Source organism: Protomyctophum bolini (assembly GCF_963924005.1).
Source record: "Protomyctophum bolini genome assembly, chromosome: 20".
NCBI classification, from domain to species: domain Eukaryota; kingdom Metazoa; phylum Chordata; class Actinopteri; order Myctophiformes; family Myctophidae; genus Protomyctophum; species Protomyctophum bolini.
Window position 1 is genome coordinate 14252128 of NC_137881.1, and position 21527 is coordinate 14273654.

The 21527-nt window shown below is 41.1% G+C and overlaps 1 protein-coding gene across 1 annotated transcript; it reads left to right on the forward strand.

Annotated features, from left to right (window-relative positions):
• Nucleotides 1-469: 469 nt before the first annotated feature.
• Nucleotides 470-21479, forward strand: LOC308335561 (uncharacterized protein). The gene is made up of 27 exons (XM_080792624.1): nucleotides 470-792; nucleotides 1287-1364; nucleotides 2308-2367; nucleotides 3370-3417; nucleotides 4592-4648; nucleotides 5274-5351; nucleotides 5531-5590; nucleotides 7400-7477; nucleotides 7676-7735; nucleotides 8218-8289; nucleotides 9536-9595; nucleotides 10521-10592; nucleotides 11459-11527; nucleotides 12290-12358; nucleotides 12850-12927; nucleotides 13055-13102; nucleotides 13227-13286; nucleotides 13973-14047; nucleotides 14315-14392; nucleotides 14721-14774; nucleotides 14862-14903; nucleotides 15498-15578; nucleotides 16284-16323; nucleotides 16556-16601; nucleotides 18330-18675; nucleotides 19310-19378; nucleotides 19728-21479. Exons 2-27 carry the CDS (start codon nucleotides 1296-1298, stop codon nucleotides 20217-20219), a joined length of 2361 nt encoding a protein of 786 aa, XP_080648750.1. The 5' UTR covers nucleotides 470-792; nucleotides 1287-1295; the 3' UTR covers nucleotides 20220-21479.
• The last annotated feature ends 48 nt before the right edge of the window (nucleotides 21480-21527 follow it).

Consider the following 21527-nt stretch of genomic DNA (forward strand, 5'->3'; position numbering starts at 1 on the left):
ATATGGAGTTGACCTGTTCTGACATTCCATATGTCATCAAACCCTGTACACTCAAGACACACTCCATATATGGCCAGTACATAATTAATACTACATAATTGATACTGACCGCCCATGCCAAAGCACCAGCACTCGCCCAGCAGTCTGCCGTCACCCAGGCGGATGTGTGCACGACACGTGACCTAGGTAGGTCGCTAGGGAGCATTTTAAATTCCAAAATGAAGTGGGTAAAGTTTGGTAAATAATTGAGAATCTTTGTTTGTGTATAGTGAATTTAGCGTATAGAATAATAAAATGTAAAACAAATTCAAATGCACCATATTCTGTGTGTTTTGTATTGGCTATGTATTTGAAGGTCATTACATCATAGGGATACTCGACCACGCCCAGATACAGGTGTACGGAAAGAATCTATACGTTGGGGGCGGTGCTCTGAATGGAAGGACAAACTTTTCTCCTGACAGAAAAGTTTAAACAGCCGCGGCGCTGAATGCCTGCCCCTGGCGTTATTGTTGTAGCATTTAGCCAAACAGAAACCTGCAGTCCATGAAATCAGAGTAGAGTAGACGGAAGACAGAGAGCAAACTATAACTCAAGTAACCGAACCGCGGCGGCCCAGTTTTGTGGCGTTTGTTGTCTTCTGGTAAAACCTGTTTGACTTTCCTCGCTACTCGCAGCCAAGTGAAGTGACTCAGACGGAGACCTTCTCCTCCGTGACCGTGCTCTCTTTAAAAGTTTATTTTTGTGTCGGTTTTAGCCAGTTTTTTATTTTGTATTCTACAGTACACCGAGGTAGGTTTCCCATATTACGAGTCATACTATTGTGTTGTTGGCGTGGTGGCCTGGTGGCGTTCGTTTGCGTGTGAAGCATTCTTTCCTGTAGTGTACACTGTACAGTATGTGTCACAAAAGAGCGCACCACGTACGTAGCAGGCAGGCTTATGGCGCAGACCATAGCTGATCTACAAGCTCACAAAGCGGTCAGTCGCGACCCCGTTGTGCGCTTGTATGTCGGCTATTTTCGGCACAGTCACTGGTCAGCCAGCTGGTGGTGATAGCAGCCAGACGGTCACAAGGCATTTTGTAAAACAATTGAACGCATTGTGTTGTTGACAATAAGCTGACTGCTGCTACATATTGGGTATTATATTAGTCCATGGTGGTTCTAGGTCGGATAAAAGTTTTGTGGATATTCGTGTTAAAGGTAAAAGTCTCTCTCTCTCTCTCTCTCTCTCTCTCTCTCTCTCTCTCTCTCTCTCTCTCTCTCTCTCTGTGTGTGTCTGTAGGAAACGAACATGTTTCGTAGGGATAAAGGCAGAACAGGAGCAACGACCCCAGCTGTCCCCTCTCGACCCAGCAGGGAGGTATGTGTGTGTGTGTGTGTGTGTGTGTGTGTGTGTGTGTGTGTCAAATGAATACAGGTGCTTTATTGCAAGAGAGGGCTGCTAATGGGCCATGTGGCAACATGTCATGTGTCACCAATTATGTAACATAAACAGTGGAATCATCATTGAGGGATGTTGAAAGTCTTGGATACATTTCTCAAGTTTCAAAGTAATTATTTCATACAAATGTTGGTTCTGGTCAAGCAGCATTAGGTGTCTCATAATAACAACACATAAACCTGAATTAGCTCTTCATTAAACCTCAGTTTTGCATTCACAATATGAATGTAGCCTATGCCGTATTAAACTATAACGCACGAGATTGACATCTTTATTTATTTACGCAATGCAATGCATACATACATAAACATACTGTGTGTGTATATATAGGCATTGACACTAAGGGTTGCCCACCTGCCTCAGGCGGGTAAATAAAACTTTCGGGCAGGTAGAGTTTGCTTTCAGGTTGCCTGACGGGGCAAGTGCTTGTTTGAGAGGGGACGCAACTGCATATAGTATACAGTAAATGCAACACACATCTTCTGGTCTGTGGAATGTAAAATAAGAGCACTGTTTACCTATAATGTTTTCACTGTTGCTACAATTAAAAATATAAAATAATTAACGAGTGTGAACCGATTGTCATAAACTTTATGTAGGTAGGCTATTTGGTGTAAGTGTTAAATTGAACGGTAATTAAAAATGTACCTATCATTTTATAATGGACGATTTACTTTTTGGCCAAGTAGGCATGGCCTTGGCTTTGGGCAAGTAGAACATGACCTGTACTTTACTTGCCCGACGGGCAAGTGCCTCTGAGACCATAGTGTCAAACAATAATGCTCGAGTGATGTGGTGATGGTTGTGTTTGTGTTTTTTTGCTCTAACATATGAGAGATGTCATGGTTATTTTTGTCACCAGGAGCTGGACAACCCTATTGCACACAGTCTGAGTGAGAGAGAGATGGACACTAGCTCACAGGTAGAGATGACTTTTAAAATATGCTTTGATGAGGAAGGCTGAGGCCGAAACATGTCAAGTGTTCTCAATAAATAAGAACGTGTACATGAGCCAGAGCCAGTCTCGCTTTCCTTTTATTGTGGAGTGCTGCTTTTTCCACTTCGGTAGGTAGAGAGTTCATCAGTGTTGCCATGTCCGCTTAATAATACTATACGAGTCGATCCATCTTCAACCACTTATCCGTAGTCGGGTCACGGGGGCAACAGCTCCACCAGAGAGCTCTAAACTTAAGTTCCCTCTCCTCCTGGGGGATCCTGAGACGTTCCAAGGCCATTGAGTCAATGTGTTTCCTCTAACTGCGCCTTGGTCTGCCCCGGGGTCTCCTCCCAGTGGGACGTGCCTCGAGGACCTCCCTAGGGAGACACTCGAGAGGCATCCTAACCAGATGCCCGAACCACCTAAGCTGGCTCCTTTCCAGGCGAAGAAGCAGCAACTCTACTCCGAGTGACTGAAATTGTGACTGAAATTCTCACCCTATCGCCAGCCACCCGTCGAATAAATCAAATTTAGGCTGATTGTATTCGCGACCTTATTCTTTCGGTCATGACCCACACTTCATGACCATAGGTGAGAGTAGGTAGACAAAACAGGAAAGGGCGCACACCAGTGTTGGTAAGGTGCTGGCCTAAGGCAGTAAATAAGTAAAAATTTGAAAAAGGCTGCACACACGTAGCCACGATGCTGTATATTTATTATTATCCAACTTTTCGACCTAGGAGGTCTTCTTCAGGGAATGATAGGTGAGAGTAGGACATTTTATGTCACCCCCAAATTTATATATTTGTCTACAAGCTCACAACGTGTTTTCAAATATCCAATGCTTAGGTGGCCTAGGCGCTTATTTTGTGCCCGTCTTCATATACTAGTAGTTGCTTATTTCTCCAGCAACACTGGTAGAAATGGAGAGACGGGACACGCAAAACAATAACCCAGTATACCAATAAGTGTAATTTTTTCTTGCAGGAGAACAACAGTGATGTAAAGAGTGAGCCTGTTCTAAAGAAGAACAAGGTGAGAGCATACAGTACACAACACACACACACACACACACACACACACACACACACACACACACACACACACACACACACTTAAATAATTTGTGCAAATACATCGGAGGTATACTAAAAGCCTATACAAATAGCCTTGTGTTGGTTAGAGTGTCCGCCCTGAGATTGGGAGGTTGGGTTTCAATCCCCCGGCCGGGTCATACCAAAGACCATTAAAAAAAGAAAACGTGACTCGATGCCTTCTTGCTCAGCACTTGGCATCGATGTCTGGATTCTCCCACATACTAGTGTCATGTCCAGGGGGTGTACTAGATATTATAAAAAATAGATGCCTCACTGGCCGCTGCAGTTCATTGGAGCGACGTGTCTCCCAATGAAGGCAGGAAGTCAAGTGGAAGTGCAGTGCTGAAGGCTTTTTTTTAAACAAATCTTTATAACAGTCATGACATACAATACAACACAAACAACAAAGTTATTAATACAACAATTCAACATCAGAGCCAGGGGGATTACTAACAGAAAACATTAAAGAAAGCAACAAAGCAACAGTTCTCCGCAGCTTTCTTATTTAGAAGTGCTGAAGGCATTTGCTGAAGGCACGCTGCGTTGCTGCCCAAGTGACGTCACTCATGCAACTCCTCCATGTCTCTCGCTGTCACTCAAGTGACTACTGGCCAATCACAGCGCATCTTTTCCGGGACTTCTGTTACGCACGTATTGAAGGCAAATGCTTTGCAAGGAATCTTGGGAAAATTGTGCCTTCCATTGTGACACGCGCCCCAGAGCCGGAAGAGGCGTCTACGTTTATATGTCTATGGGTGTACTTGTCTGGGGGAAGTATAGTTTGACATAAAGCCACCTCATGCCACAGAAACAGGAGATCCTCCTGAGTCCTGCCCTATGGGTCACATGGCTCGGGAACCATTCATTCCCAAGGCTTCCGACATACTATACTAAACCTTTTAATACTGAAGTTAAGTGTCTTCATCTATAATCATGTGATAAAGGGTTCTGTAAGTTACTTTAATTCATCCTCACCATTCTTCAAAGCTAATTTTAGCTGATCTAAAAGTAAAGTCTTACAAATCTTGTTCTCAACATTGATACATCACTTCACAATGAAACATCACGTCCGTTTTATGTTCTCTATGAAATATGCATGTTTTTCAATTTAGAGCACAGGAGTGATGGGGGTCATGCAGAAGGTCAACCCATTCAAATCCACCTCACAGGTAACTATCATATGATGTCGGATATGCAAAGCAAGTAGAAAATAACCATCAGATGCTAAGCGTTTTCTTTTCCTTCTCAATTTAGAAGAGCCAATTACTCAATTGTATTTTTTTCCCCCCAATTCCCTACACATTTCTGTGAAGTCTTACTGGCCTCTATTTGCTCACCTGCCAGTGAGGAAGGAGGTCACTGGGATCCCTTTTCCATCAAAAGTACTTGGTTCTGGAACTCGTTCCGTTCTTTATTTTTTATGATGGTTTATATCACATCTTCCAACCTGAATAGTGGCACGCCCACTTTGGTTCCCACTTCAGGGCAAGAAGTATTGTTTTGGTTCCAGTTCTCGGCTAACTGTTAGGGATCCTGAGAGAATGTAGTGCCTACCTCACCATTCAACACAGGCGTCGCCCCAGGTTATAGGAGTCACTAGAGATCCCTTCCCACCCTACTTGTATGGATGCTTGCCTAAGCCGGAGACATTGCGGATGATTTGTACGCCTATTCTCCACAGTGTTGTATCCCTAAATGGGGATACCAAGTTCAAAGTTTTTAACCAGCCGGTGCTATGGTTTACTTTAAATCACAAAATCCAACATCACCATTGAAGCTTCTTGTTGGTTGTAGGTCTCTCCCACGGTCAGTAAAGCTTCTTCGTCTGAATCACTGACATCACTGGAAAGGGGAAATGCAGATTCCACACAGGTGAATGGATAAAGATAATGACACATTTCAATCATATATTCCAAGAGCTTTACTGTCAGGTTTCTCTGACAAAAACAGTAACTTTTATAATCGAAGATCAGCTTTGGTTTCGGTTTTCATGTGAAGAGTGTACATTTTCTCACGACTTGATCTAATCGTTTCTTTTCCACATTGTGTAGAACCCTGGCAGACTGAAAACAGCCATGCAGAAAGTCAATCCATTCAAGTCAACGTCACAGGTCAAAACACACTACAGTACATCAAACAACACACAGGGGGTTTTATTATGGGTTCTTCTGTAAAATTACACTTTAAAGCAAAAGGACACTATATAGAAGTTTGTGTAATTACTTTGCCATGATGTAACTCCAAATATTGGCAAGATATCGTCAATGGTTGGAGAAATTGATCCAAAATAGTCTCCTCACTGACCTACATTGCACAGAGAAACGTACCGGTATCTCAAAGTCACTCTTTTATCACACGAACATACAGAAGTAAAATTGGTTCTGTGTAAACATTACTTGGAGTAAGTTGACATTTTTATTAAATCAAAAAACGAACTTGTCTGGCTTTGTAATATTGCAGATTGACAGAATCCACTTTGTTTGCAATAATTTATGTACCAGTCTGTACAGTACTGTACAGAGTATACCAGTACATAAATGAATGTACTAGTGCACATCAATGAGCATATATCAATGATTTTGGCAACTACTGTTGCCAACACCCTGATCACTGGATCACTGGAAGTACTGTAGCAGAGGAAAAAAAGAAAATCCATGCAGAGCGTGTTTTTTTTGTTTACACCTGTTGTAGATGATGTGGGGATTAAGTCCACAGAATGTTGACACTGTCCCATCCTGCTTACGCAGCATGTCATTTGATGCCACCTACCTTCTTAAAGACTTGGGGCTATATCTTGCGACACTCCTTAACCCTTATCCCTAAACAAATTTGCCATGTTTTACTATTAAAAAAAACCTTAGTAATAGTTCAAATAGCCGATCTACAAGCTCACAATGTCTCAATGTAGATCGGCTAGTTGAACTATTTTTAAATGTTTTTCAAAATAGTAAAACATGGCAAATACGTTTAGGGATAAGAGGGATAAGGGTGGCACAAGATGGAGCCCCTAGTGCCCTATATATTTTGTTTTACTATTTTTTTTTCGCCATTTTATTTGAATTTGGATCTCTTTTAGCCTTTAGGCTAATCTTCCAAGAGTCCAGAAATAAATTAAAACTAAAATCACAAAATGGTAATGAATCAATAAAAGCAATCCCAGCTATAATGACTAGTTCCATAATTGAACTGCCCTAAAAATAAAAGATCGGCTTCCCATACTAGTTTTTTTATTTTTGGTAGAACATAATTATCTTTGTCTTGATCTTGTGTTGACCTGATGTTTCTCGCGAACTAATGTTAATTTATTATTTTATGTTTACTGGTTTATTAGATGTCTTTATTTTAGGAATCGATGCAAGATTGCACTCAAGTTCTGTGGGCCATCCCATTCTGTTATGCAGTTCACCTGTGCCTATTTCATAGCCACATCTTAAGACCATTCTAGCTGCCTTGTTTAGTGTGATCTGCAGTCTTCTCATATCGGTCTGAGCTGCGTTGCCCCATATTGCACAGCAATAGTTTACGTGACTATAAATCAGACTACGGGATATTAGCTTCAACGTCTCTTCAGATAGAAGCCCTGCAATTCGCCCAACCATTCCTGCCATTAACATGCAGTGGTTCACTGTTAATGAAAAAAAGAAATAATGTTGGAACCCCCAACCCACTTGTATCATGAATATAACATGCAATGTATCACCCAAAATATTAAATGTTCCTTTAGCATAGTCTTCCTTGGCCCTCATTCATTCGTTTGTTTTGTGTGTGTTTTTCTTTCGTTTGTTTTTTTGTCACTGACATGTCTTGGCTGATTACAATGGTATAGAGGGATATTTGCCTAAGGTGGTCTGTTATTTGTCAGTGCTTTGGTATAAATCACAAAATCCAACATCACCATTGAACCTTCTTGTTGGTTGTAGGTCTCTCCCACGGTCAGTAAAGCTTCTTCGTCTGAATCACTGACATCACTGGAAAGGGGAAATGCAGATTCCACACAGGTGAATGGATAAAGATAATGACACATTTCAATCATATATTCCAGGAGCTTTACTGTGAGTTTTCTCGGACTCAAAAACTAACTTTTATGTAAATGCATAATAAAACGTTCAGCTTTGGTTTCAGTTTTCATGTGAAGAGTATACATTTCCTGATTTCCTCACGACTTGATCTAATAGTTTCTTTTCCACATTGTGTAGAACCCTGGTAGGCTGAAAGTAGCCATGCAGAAAGTCAATCCATTCAAGACAACGTCACAGGTAAAAACACAGACATCAAACAACACAGGGGGTTTGTTCTAACCCCCTGTGGGTTATTCTGTAAAATGTCACTTTAAAGTAAAGGGACACTTTGGTAGACGTTTGTGTCGTTACTTTTCCATGATGTAAGTCCAGATATTATCGTTAATAGTTGCTCTGTTGAGAAATGGATATTCCAAAATACAAAAAAAAAAAAATCCGTAACCCTGACAAGCACTTGGAATTGTAGGAGTTGACACATTTTTCAGTTGCTTCGTATTAATATTCTGTGCATTAAATTCTTATTTTAAACTATTGAAAAATAGCTGATCTGATCTATGAGCTTGTAGATCTGCTTCTTTTTTTTATCGTGAAAATGTGTCACAAATCTTTGAATATAATTCTATTCTTTCAGAGAATTGAAAAAGGTTGAGCACCACTGACATAGAAACGGAGGTTTTTCAGGAAATTGTTTTGAAAGTGAAAGTGTATTCTCCATCCAGGTCTCGTCTACAGTTGGTAAAGCTCCTTCGACAGAGTCCCTGGAACAGGGAGGGCGTCCACAATCCACACAGGTGAGTCTTGCAAATGTCATTAGTCTTGCAGATGTGTTACCGTATTCTCTGAGGGCAGAGAGTGTTAGAGAGGCAGGGGCTGAAATCCCATAAGATGGCACTTTTTGCCCAAAATAGCAGATCTACAAGCTCACAACGCGTCGCGCTGCGTTGAGACTGAGAGCTTGTAGATCAGCTATTTTTGGGGTGCATCCCTGCACTCTTTAGCCTTTATCTACTAGAGATGTGGTGTACGTCATGGATTTCGAAACAAATTAGTTCAGTGCAAAATGCTGCGTTCAAGTGCAGGAGACTTCGGAAAAAAACAATTCTCCTGAATGCTGCCTTCCGTTATGGCATGGAAAGGAGAGGAAGGCATTTGCATTTCTTTCACCATATTAATTTGTGGTCTGGAGAGGGCAGTTGTTTTACAGACGGGTAAAGGGGCAGGGTCTGAAGCCTCCTTTGATATCTATGTGTGGACGTCCCTGTCTGATGCGTTTGGGGAAAGTGTTGACCAATGAATAGTGGGCCGGTTATTAGCTCTGATAATTGCTCAAGAAAAGCAAACATCTGGAATGTTTGAGTTGATGAGAGTTTGGTATGGGTGCATAACATTGAATAAAAGTATAAAACCATTATGAAATATTGATGTAAGATGTCAAATGGCGTATAGATGCCGGTAGTACGACGACGACTGAACATGTCCCGTACTGTCCTCTAAAATCCTAGTGTGACGATCAATGTACAGGAGTGGTTTTCAACCCGTTTCATATCGGACTCTCAGAGCCCATTATTTATTCAGCATTTGAGCCATGGACCACCATTTGATATCATTTAGCCTCTCAGACCCAAAAATGAAGAATATTTTGTTGTCGTTGGATAGCTCTGGTCCATATCCTTAAAGGGATTGTGACATAAAAAAAGTTTTTGTAATTTCTCTTAATTTCTTTTAGTTGTTTTTTTTAAGGCTCAACTGCACCCAAAAGACCTGGACTTTTATAACATTCAGTATATTTTCTCTGTGGTTTTCTGGCTCAAACAAGTGCTCTGACTTTCCTGCTGTTTGTGATGTCCACAGCCTGCAAATCCCATAATGTCAATGCGAATTGCCAGCAGATGTCACTGTTTTGTTTTGTTAACAATAATGTAACTCTTGAGAGTGTAAAATTAAACCAAATTGACCCATACGGGTCCATTTACCACTGGTCCACTGGACCACTGGTTGAAAACCGCTGATTTAGAATGTGTCTTTCTTTCATGACAGAACCCTGGTATGTTCAAAGGAGTCATGCAGAAAGTCAATCCATTCAAATCCACATCACAGGTAACGACCAACTCTACACATCTTTTGTTATAATCATGGATACCATTGAGTAGGATTGGGTGATGTATAAGAAATATAGCAAAAATAGCTGATATGCAAGCTCACGATGTTTTAGGACGTTTTCGAAAGTATAAAATAGGGCTCAAGTTATTAACCCAGGGAAATACAACACTTGCGCAATATTATAATATCACGATATGCAAAATCCCAGACGATAATTACTCATGTCTCGTAGTCGTAAGGTTGGGTATTGCCTACAACCTCACGATACGAATCACGATACAGAGGCCACGATACCTATATATCTGAATACGTGTTGATTTTGAATGACCAAAACATAAAGACCGTGTCCTTCCTAAATTTTGTTTTGCAGAGTCGTAGACGACTGATTGCCCTTGTTCTGACCAATATATTGTCTGAAAATGTAATGTTTCCAAATCAATTTTAGAAACTTAGTTGATAACATGCATGTACCGGTAAACAAAAAACTAAAAGCAAGGAAATAAATAAATAAAAATAATGTGATAGATGCCTATGCAAAAGCATATAAGTAAGTAGCCTTGCCGAGCCATGAGGCCCATAGGGCAGGAGCCTATCTCCTGTTTCAGCGTGAGGCCCGTCCGGGGATCGAACCCCGACCTCCCAGTCTCAGGGCGGACACTCTAAAAAAGCATATATATTGCATATATATTATGCATATTTATTCATAAATGCCAATTTTCTTTTTACTGCGACTCGCGTCACACACAGCATTTCCTGCCGTATCGATATGGTAGCCTTTGCTTCGATGCGATTATCGGCAAGGAATACGATGCGATTATTGCCGTATCGATTAATTGAGCACAGCCCTAATATCTCAGCATCAATATACGGTAATGGGGATATATTGCCCAGCACTACTGAGCTTCTCTGTTCATGTCGTCAGGTCTCTTCTGCAGTCGGCAGAGCTTCTTCATCAGAGTCACTAGAACAGAGGAACTCTCCAGAGTCCACACAGGTAAGCAACATTTGCCTCTGAGATGTAGTGGAGTCGAAGTAAATTGATTGGAAATACTCCAGTAAAGTAAACGAATACCTTGTGATTGTACTTAAAAAAAAAATGTAAATAAATGTACTTAGTAACTATCCACCACTGCTGATTGATAAGGATGATGTTGATGGTGCATTACAACCCCTGAGTTTAGGTGAATTTAGGGCTGAAATCGGGATTATTAATCACGATTATTGGTAGTAAAAGTAAAATATATGAATTGACAACCAAAAGTGTTTTTTAGGATGTCCTTTATTGGTGCAATTCCCCTTTTTGTGTGTGTGGTTGTGGTTTTTCCTGTCATGTGACTGAGCCAAAGATAATCTTCCACCTAGTGTGGAAAATAAAGTTGTATAGCGCATGTGGTACAGTACCAACCATAAAAGTCAGTCCAGGTACCTCACAATAGGAAATCATTCAAATAAGCCTTCCACACAAGGCAAAATAGGAGCAATGGCTGATCCCTGCCTCACCTACAGTATTGCTACCTCCACTGTGCACAATCACATCACAAATAGGACATTTTGCTTAGTAATGTGCACTTCACTGTAGTAGGGAATGGTGCAACCGTAAATGCAATTATTGTAAATTACTGTGGACTGAGTTAAATATCCCTGGATAAATGAAAGGGAGATGAAAGAAGCTTGCAATGGAGCACGGATGTCTTGTCTGTCGGTCCAAACATTTCCAGCATAGCCATAAACATAGCTGGTGCTTGTTAAAGCTACTGTACAGTGCACGACACGTTGGTGTTGTGGATTATCTTCTGTGCACACAAAGAAGCCAAATGGATGACCTATGTATGCCTCTGTTTTCTTGACCTTTGGCTGCAGGTGCCAAAGGAGGATTCTAGCAATGTCTCTGATCTGCAACTTACTGACAAACAGCCTGAGGGCAAGCAGGTAAAACCCGTTGATGTGACCTGGTATCCATTGATCCTGTTGGGATGACTTTGACCCATTTAGGCCTGACCTCAAAATGTTTAAAAAAAAATCCAGTTCTCTGAAATAAATATTTTCACGATTTTTCAAAAATAGCAGACCTACAAGCTCATAGCGTGCCACCGAGTGGCACGCTATGAGCTTGTAGATCTGCTATTTTTCAATAGCTAAATTATAACATGTTTAAAACACCAAAAGGGGTTCCCGCTCAAAATGGGTTAAACTGTTGCACTCTGGCTCAAATGTATATAATTCCTACCCAGTCTCACCCAAACAAGGTGAAATAGCACGAAATTGCAATTCCTTACATACACGCTTAGAAAACCCTAAAATCTGTAAAATCCTCCCCATAGACAATGACTGAGGGGCGCCGTCTCTACTGAACTTGAGCGACGGGAGATGCCACGAGCGGCCCTTTAGGGCCTGGAGTTGCCGTGTCGAGTGTTGCCAAGTTCGGTAGAGCCGACTCAGCCCCGTCCGAGTTGTAACCCGATATGGACAGAATAGTAAATATTGTCAAACCGGAACTCACCCAGCCCGACACAGCCACTGTGAAATAGCACCTCCGTACTAGTGATAGCCATGCCTCCGTCGCGGTCAAAACAGTCGACTTGTAAAATGTGCCGATTTTGGGGTTTTCTAGGCGTGTATGCAAGGAATTGCAATTCTGTGCTATTTTGCCGTATTTCTGTGAGATGGGGTTGATAATTGTCTCTGCTGCAGAACCCAGGGATGTTCATGGGGATGGTGCAGAAGGTCAACCCATTCAAATCATCTGCAAAGACACAGCAGGTATAGCGGCCATGATGATGAGATTATTGGCATGATGATAAGGGGGAATCATTCTTAAAATAAAATGTATTCATTTATTTCAGTTGAAATATAGCTGTAATGATACTAAAAATCACATCTTAGATGTGATTTATATATTAATTTCAAGTACCTCTGCATGTACAGTATAGAGATCAACATACTACATGAAATGTTTGGATATATAGCATTTTTGGAAGTTGGAAAAAAATCAGTTTATACTTCTGGCCGTGTTGCTAGCCGAGTGTAACTCATTTTCAACAGAAAAATGTGACCCAAGTTTGATAAGTTGCAAGTTATTTTAAATTATATTTTGTATTATAGATCTGTTGTGTACATGGTCGTACAACAAAGTATGAATAAGCCATGGCCACTTCAGCCCTATTGTATATAGGGCTATATATGTTTGTGGATATTCAACCATAATGACGTGGACGCCAGGTTGAACATTGTTAACCTTTTTGTCTTTTCAGGACACTCGGTCACTTCACAGTGACCTTTCATCCAGTGCCGGAAGCTTGGCAGACAATAACAACCTGACAGAGAAGCAGGTCACTATTCCTGTACACATCTATACACTTCTATCTACAGTACAGTATGTGAACAACATGTTACAATCCGAAAGAAACTCAACAAAACCATACAATTAAACATGCCTGTTCTCTTTGTCACCCACAGGTGACAAAGGGCGGCACAGACACTGCGGATCAGCAGTTGACCAAACAGGTACTGGAGGCTAACGCGTGTTGATGTAACAGTAGATTCTGATGAATCAGGCATTGTATCTTGAAATAAGATGAATAGTTTCAAGGTTTTGAAAGTTGCTCTGCCATGGTTTAATGTCTTTCAGAACCCTGGGATGTTCCAAGGTTTTGTACAGAAAGTAAACCCCTTCAAGTCTACTGCACAGGTATAAATCAACTTACTAGTATTTTTTATGTTAACCACTTGAACCCTATATATGCATACAGTATTTAGTAGACGGGGGTCTCTCGTCAGGGCTCTGTGCTAGGTCCCCCCCCCCCCCCCCCCTATATCAGATCGCTTTGGCGAAAAATCAACAAGATCACAGGATAACAATGTGGCGTATTGTGATCTTGTAGGTCTTCTATTTTCGCAGAATGTTCGCCCCAGAATAGGGATGCCAAGATTCATGTGGTTAAATTATGTCTAAGGGTTGTGTCAAGATCCTATAGGTTATTCTACACTCACAAGTTCTAAAATCTAAATGCTTTGACCTTAGGACAGTCTCCCAGCTTTCATCATTATAACTAGGTGGAAATAATCCGTTCAGTAATTCTCAAACCTTTTAATTTCAAGGACCCCCATAACTTTGAGTATGGTACTGTAACACACTATTGGTGTTGTCACAATGTTTCAAGTGCTAAATATTAACCATCTTTTTTCGGGGGTGAAAATCAACAAGTGGAAAAGTACAGCTAATTTATTGGACTAGTGATGACACTCTGTGTCATTTTCTCTGTCACATGTACAGTAGATGGTAAATGTTCAACCTCTAACCGTTATGCTTATTTATCACCATGTTCATACAGGAGTGCATTGATTTATAGTTGTTGATATATATTGATTTTTCAGTCTGAAGCACAGTCGATTCACAGCGACCAGTCCTCCAGTTCCGAAAGTTTGGATGAAAGCACCATCGACAGACATGTAAGACATGAAGCATTGTCTTGGAGAGTAGTAAATGTCTTCAATGCAACAATGTAAAATTAACCTGAAAGAGAGACTATTGAACTGTAACTAAAAAACAAAGAGCATCCAATCTGTAAAATTATCATTTTATCACAACCAAAACTGTGAGTCATAGTATAATGCTGTATTGTCTTAACGATTCATAAAGCTTCCAAACGGTGATGAAGTTGGTATAGCCATTATGGTTTGTACTTAACTCTACTAACTCTGCAACTTCCTCCTCAGACTGTTTGGTACACTGATACGGCGTGCAGCTCTGAGGTGAAAAGCCAGCCAAAATTGGCAGAGAAGAAAAGGACGCCGGTATGTGGACAATGATAATTATTTTAATGTAATGGCACAAACAAACAAACGATGGTAAAAAACATGAATTAAGACTCACTGAACCACATTATATTAATTTGAAAAACAATGGTCACATGTATTAATACTTTTGGTAGTTAAAGATATTGACCAGTTTATTTGCATCTTCTCCCTGACGTCGTTACAGTAAACCTGTGTAGTGTTTTTAGTACTTCCTGAATTTATAGACTTGTGATAAAAGTATTTTAATGTAGAATACCGCAGTGATGGACACTAGATATGTCAATAATTCCTACTGTATGACTTCTTTGTGCTCCTAATCTTCCAGACATTCAGGATAAGACGGATTCTCCCAGGTGCTTTCTTTGGCTCTGGAAACAAGGTACTGTTTGAATGTATCTGAAAACAATTCCTCTCTGCTTCTTGGATTCTTTTGATGTCCTGTGATGCTTGTCTTTGTGCCTTTCAGAACTCTGTTACAGAATCAGAAGACATTCAGCCCATCATTCAGGTATGGACTGTTTTTGTTTGGGTTTTTTTTACACCTCAGGTACTGCACTGAACTGGAATGAGCTAGCTAAACTGTACGTCTATCTAGAAGATTGCTATTGATTTAAGTGGATAGAGTTGGCCTCGGATGGGTACAGATGGCATTGCAGTTGTGTATAAATTGTGTATGTTTTAGTTTATATTATGTAAATGCCAGTGGTTTACTACTGTATGTGCATCCATCTAACTAGTCAGGATGAGAAAGGCAGATGCCATTCTCTGCTATCCTACTAACCACCCCTAGAGGGCAGTCTTGGCTCATAATGGCTTTTGTACCCAAGACTAAATAAAAGAGCCTTGTATGCAGAAGCTTGTCTTCAAACTATTGTATTGAGAGTAAACATTGAACCATAAAATAACATTAAAACTAAATAAATTATATATATATTATTATGTACATTATATATAATAGGGTAAAAACAGTTGACAACTGTCAAGTTAGTTTAATGGTCTTCGACACAGTATGTGATGTAATTGTCATGATGATATTGTAAACCTCACTTTGTACGCCAAAAAATGTGAACAATCCAGTTTGAGTTGAATTGTGTTTTTTTAGGAGGAGGTCGTGGAGGTTGAGCCAGTGGACTTGGCTGATGTGCCTGTGCTCTGCGATGGAACCACCACTGACCCTATGGATGTAAGATAACACTATATTGGATTAATCATGTTTTTACAATGAAGTGGATTCAATCTGTTACAGTATATCCATTTTGAGAAACATTTATCATTCTGAAACACTTACACAGAATTTTCTTAACTGAAATACAATGCATGTATGTGATGTATTAAAATAAATAAATATATATATATAAAAGAAAAAAAACATGGCATGCTGCACAAGGCTGAAATTATAGCAAGTACACAATGTGACACAGCTATTAAAATTGCACATTTTGGCTTTGCACACATACATCTAACACCACTTAATAATTATATTGGCTATAGCGGTGTTGCATACTAGTCTGGCATGTTCTTACTTTTGGGACAAGAGGAAAAAAATTGAGTCCGCAAAACTGATCACAGGATCTTCCTGAAGAAGATCCTGAGGGATCGAAACATTGAGTCAAATAAACCAGTGGAGCTGAGTTTTCATATTAGTGTTGCGGACTCTATTTTTTCCTCTTGTACAGCCTTTTGTCCAGCACCTGGGCTAGAGTGTAGGTGCATGCTCTATTTCCTTTCTTACTTTTGGGACACACACACACTGATTATGAATCATAAGTTGTCAACCTGTGTACAGGAAAGCATACAGACTGCCTCCTTTTTTTGTAAAGTGTGTGTGTGTGTGTATTCAACTATATAATGAAATTATATTATGCCTTTACTCGTGTTACATTTACAGGATGAAGATGGCCTGATGACATGGTGGGGAACAGTAGAGGGTATGTACTGTACACGAAACATTCACGTGTACCTTGTCTATCAAGGGTGTAGCTGAACTTCAGAAGCATCATTTCAAAGGCACTTTCACTTTCAAAGCACAGACAGGCATCAAATTATTTGAATAAAGCCCGGCGGTAGAAAGAATGTGTACCATTATCGTTGGTGCTTTGCTTTTGTTCTTGTAAATCCTTTGTGAAGACTGAATTGGTTGCTGTCCTAACTGTCCCATAGGCTGGGACGAGTGGAATGACACCAACAAGGATGAAGAGGCGGAGGAGTAAGTACAGGCTTACAAATCTAAGCAGACAAACACTTAATTCATCCTCGACCCTGAGGCTTAAATTAATATAACGCATGTTAAATTGACACTCCTGCGATAATAGAGCCAGACAGATACTGTATGTTTTGCAATGATCCTTCAAATCAAACAACTGACACAGATATAATACAATGGAGAATATTATATTAGGGGCGACTGTGGCTCAAGAGGTAGAGCAGGTCGTCCAATGATCCATGGGTCGGCGGTTCGAATCCCGGCTCCTCCTGTGTCCTTGGGCAAGACACTGGACCCCAAATTGCTCCCGATGTGCTGGTTGGTACCTTGCATGGCTTCTGCCGCAATCTGTGTGTTAATGGGTGAATGTAATGCACAATCTTTGTAAAGCACCTTGGATAAAGGCGCTATATAAATGCACCATTTACCATATTAGGATATTTTATGTTTCAATGTATATACATTTGAGACAGGCGGAAGCACGTACATAGATGTGTGCCAGTTCAGATCGCAAAGTCATAGACCGTGACGTAGGCAAAAACTGCCGTTCCCCACTGTGCTTTCTCTACATCCAGACTGTGTGTTCTGGTCCTCATATGTCACTGGCTTCCCCTTTGCATTCTATCTCCACATGCGACGGCGCTCCCCATGCCTTTCACGCCCCTCGCTCTCAATAGCTCTCTTCAGAAGCATTAATGTTGTAACCTCGACACAGCATAACGACACAAATGATCCCAGAACGCGCTCTGGTCAATCATCGCGTATGCCGCCTAGATTCAGAGAAAACTGCTTCTTAAAACGGTCCAGAAACAGGAACTGGACTCCTGTGTTTCCTTCTTCCAATTGGCTACGGCCGATCACGTGACAAGCGCATCGACACAGTGCAAGGCTTGTTGGGTTACAGGTGCATGATGGGATGCCGATGTTTTTTTAGTTTATTTTAAGATAGATGTCCATCGTCCAATATTTAAAAAAGTGCACTCAAACAGTAACTTTAACTGGGAATTTTATAATTATAAATAACTATAAAACAAATTCACAAATGGAACATTTACAAAATTGCCCATAGCATCTCTTTCTGCATTATGTTCTGTAAAAACAATAGTTTTCCTATCGGCATATTTTGGACGACGTCAGTGGATGTGACCATCCAGGACATACTGCATAGGACGGATGCTGTGTCAGTGGATGTGACCATCCAGGACATACTGCATAGGACGGATGCTGTGTCAGCAAAGCTTCTTCCCACAGTCAAGTCTGTGAACAAGCAGACCAGGAAGAAGATCAATAATAACTCATTGACTTATCCTTTAAGAGGTTCAGGTTCATTTATTTGTTTGTCCCCGTGGGTCAAAAGAGTCTTTAGAAGCATTCATATTTTAACCGCGCAGTAACCGGGGTTTTGTATTGAGTTGCGTTGTTCAATCCAGCTCAATCTGAGCCGTAATTCCGAGATTTACGGCTATAAACATCAGCGGCCCCAGGATTGTGTGCGGCCTTGCAGCGGGCCGCCGTCTCGCTGCGGGTTGCTAGGCACAGGGGGTTGCCTAGCAACTGGGAGCTTTACGGTAAATATGAACGAGATGATTATGAATTATTACAAAGCTCAACGCGTAAAATGAGTTTTTGGCGCTGTGGGATTTCATGAAAAATAAGTTAATGAAGTCCTCGTGTATCTACAGTATGAGATAAGTTTGGGGAAAAGCTAAAGACGAGGCTACTCTCCCTCAGGGTGGTGGAGGACGCGGCGGACCGCGTGTTCATGGCGGCGCGCCTCTTCGTGCGCCTCTTCAACCGGCGCGGGGCCACCCTGCAGAAGTGCATCCTGGAGCTGCTGGCGCTGGCCGACGCCGCCGACACCTTCCACAAGAAGACGGTGACGGCGAGCGTGGGTGGTGGTGTGGCCAGCGTGGCGGGCTCCATCACCACCATCACGGGCCTCATCCTGGCGCCGTTCACAATGGGCACGTCGCTCATCGTCACGGCGGTGGGCATCGCGGTGGCGACCGGCGGCGGCATCGCCTCGGCCTCGGCCAACATCACCGACACGGTGCACTCCAAGACGGACCGCAAGAAGGTGGGAATCAATCAATCATTCAATCTTTATTGTCACAACACATTACAAGTAACGTGAATGAGATCTTTGGTTGTGCATGCTCATCATTGCAGTTAAAAGATGGAGAGAAAAACAAAGTGCCTAATCTACATAATTCTAACACAATATGTATGCAATAAAATAAATAATAAGTATTAAATGTTTATATGGCCTACGTGTATAATATAAAGGAGTCTCTATTAAAACAACAGTCTGTTCAGTCTGTGCAATGTCACCAGACTTGGTTCTTGTTCAGCAGTCTAATTGTTGACAAATAGAAACTCTTCAAGAGTCTTGTGGTGCTGCTTTTGATGCTCCGGAAACGTTTGCCCGGCCGTGTGTGCGGCTTTGGCTTGAACAGGCTATGGCTGGGGTGAAAATATGCACATGTATATATATATGTTACTATTTTTGATGATTGCTCTTTCTTGCACTCTTTATTCTATTCCTTTGTTTGCTGCATTTTTGTTGTTTTGAATGTTATGTTATATATGCTGCTGTATTGTCTGAAGGAAGCCAAAAAAAATTACTCTTATCATGTACCTGTACACAAGATGTAACAAAGTACAACCTGTACACAAGATGTAACAATAAAGTACAACCTTGAACCTTGTAGGTGGAGAAGATGATCCAGGTCTACCAGGCTGAGATCAAGGACATCAAGGAGTGCCTGGAGTTTCTGCAGGTGAGGGGGATGTGCATGGGGGAAATGTTTGTTGTGTTCTTTTATTAATCTAACGTTTATAGTTGTTTTTCGCCACAATACGCTGATACGTATACGGCCAAATAATGGAAAACATTGACCAGTGAGGGCAATGTGCCAGTGTGAAGTTAACTGCACAGGTGCTGTCCATGCTGGTACATGGTTTAATACTTACATAAGACACATTCAGTGTATGTTTTTACCGTCAACTGGGCTGCTATGAAAGGTTTCCATTGGGGCCATATAACTAAGTAAAACTATTTGCATTCTGCTGATAAAAGACCCCAAGGATAGAGTCTCACCCCTTTTGCTCGCTCCACCCACCCAACAGGCAGGCATGGACGCGCTGGCAGAGTGGGACTTTGAGGCGTACGCGGACAGCATCAACAAGAAGCACCTGAACCAGAACGTCAAGCACGTGATGAAGGAAGGCGGGCGGGCGGGCAAAGCCCTGCTGATCAACGCAGAGAGTCTGATCAGCACCGTGCAGATCCTCAGCGTGGCCGGCGGGGCGGCCAAAGCCGCACAGGTGATGAGCGTCACCACGGGCGTGATGTCGGGACTCTTCCTGGCCCTGGACGTCTTCTTCCTGGCCAAGGACTCCATAGAGCTGAAGAAGGGCGCCAAGACGGACTTCGCCGCCAAGATCCGGGAGGTGTGCAAGGACCTGCAGGACGGGCTGCTGGAGCTGAACCACATCAAGGAGGAGCTTCAGAAAACCATCGACGGTATCGAGATAGAGGTAGACGAAGAAGAGGAGGAGGAGGAGGATGAAGAAATGTTGAAGTCTGACCTGAAGAAACTGGCCCTGCTTGAAGAGTAAATGGAGGTGGTTTGAGGAACGCTGAACGTTAACCGTTGGAACATTTAGAGCAAAATGCAGAACCAAATGCATATTTATGAATGTACTAGGCAATTTCCTTTTGAATGTACTAGGCAATTTCCTTTTGTTGCCAAAAGAAAAACTGCTGATTTTTATGGAAAGCGACCACTATATTTCAGAACATAATGTAAGATTACTTTAAAACAATGTAGCAAAAGGCAAAGTGAGGCAAGGGGTTAAACCAGTTCAACATAAAACAAGATGCCAAATGTCACTCTAAACTGAGAGCTGTAATTTTATTTTTCATAGAATCTCAAGCCTATTTAGTAGGCAAGTGATACCGTACTCTTATCGTACGGTATCACTTGCCAAAAAAAGATATCCGATGCGTATGCATTAAGCTTTAGAGTAAAGTGACACGTTGGCATTTTAATGACATGATACAATCTTGAAGGAGCTGCTTTATCTGGAAATAACTGCTGGTATAATTTTTCCATGGCCGGAGTTAGGCATGTAACGATTCACTCAACTCACCATACGATTTGAATCACGATATTGGGTTCATGATAATATTTTTCACGATACGATTTGAATCACGCTATTATTAGGTTCACGATAAGACTTTTCACGATTTTCTTAAACACTAATTTATTTCCCCCCCAAATGACCGAAATATATTGTATTTCTCTTGCACCAATCCAATATTATTTTTCTTTTACAATACTGTTTGTGCGTCTCTGTCACCACGTCGCCTTCACCCCGTGTTCGTCCATCCCCACCACTATGTTTCAACACATGTGGCCATGGTTTTATTAAATAGATGTAAGTGGCCATGTTTTTATTAAATAGATTTAACTGGCCATGTTTTTATTAAATAGATGTAAGTGGCCATGTTTTTATTAAATAGATTTAACTGGCCATGTTTTTATTAAATACATTTAAGTGGCCATGTTTTTATTAAATAGATTTAAGTTGTCATTGTCACCATATATCGATATACAATATATCCTTACATGCCTAGCCGGAGGTCATGTTTGTGTCATTTAAGAATGTAAAGAGAGAACTTTAAATGTAAGTCAATATTTTTAGCAACGGAATCCAAGCTCCATTAAGAATAAACACCTTGTATTCTTAATGAGGGTTATTTTAAGTAGATATTGTATCTTAATATATTTTTAATATGTATTTTATAGTACTACTTAACGGACTGTTTCTATTGTAATTTTACCTATTTTATTATTTATTAGATGATGTTGCAAATTCCTGGTAATAAAAGTTTGTTCCTAATGATGCTCCCTAATCATTCAG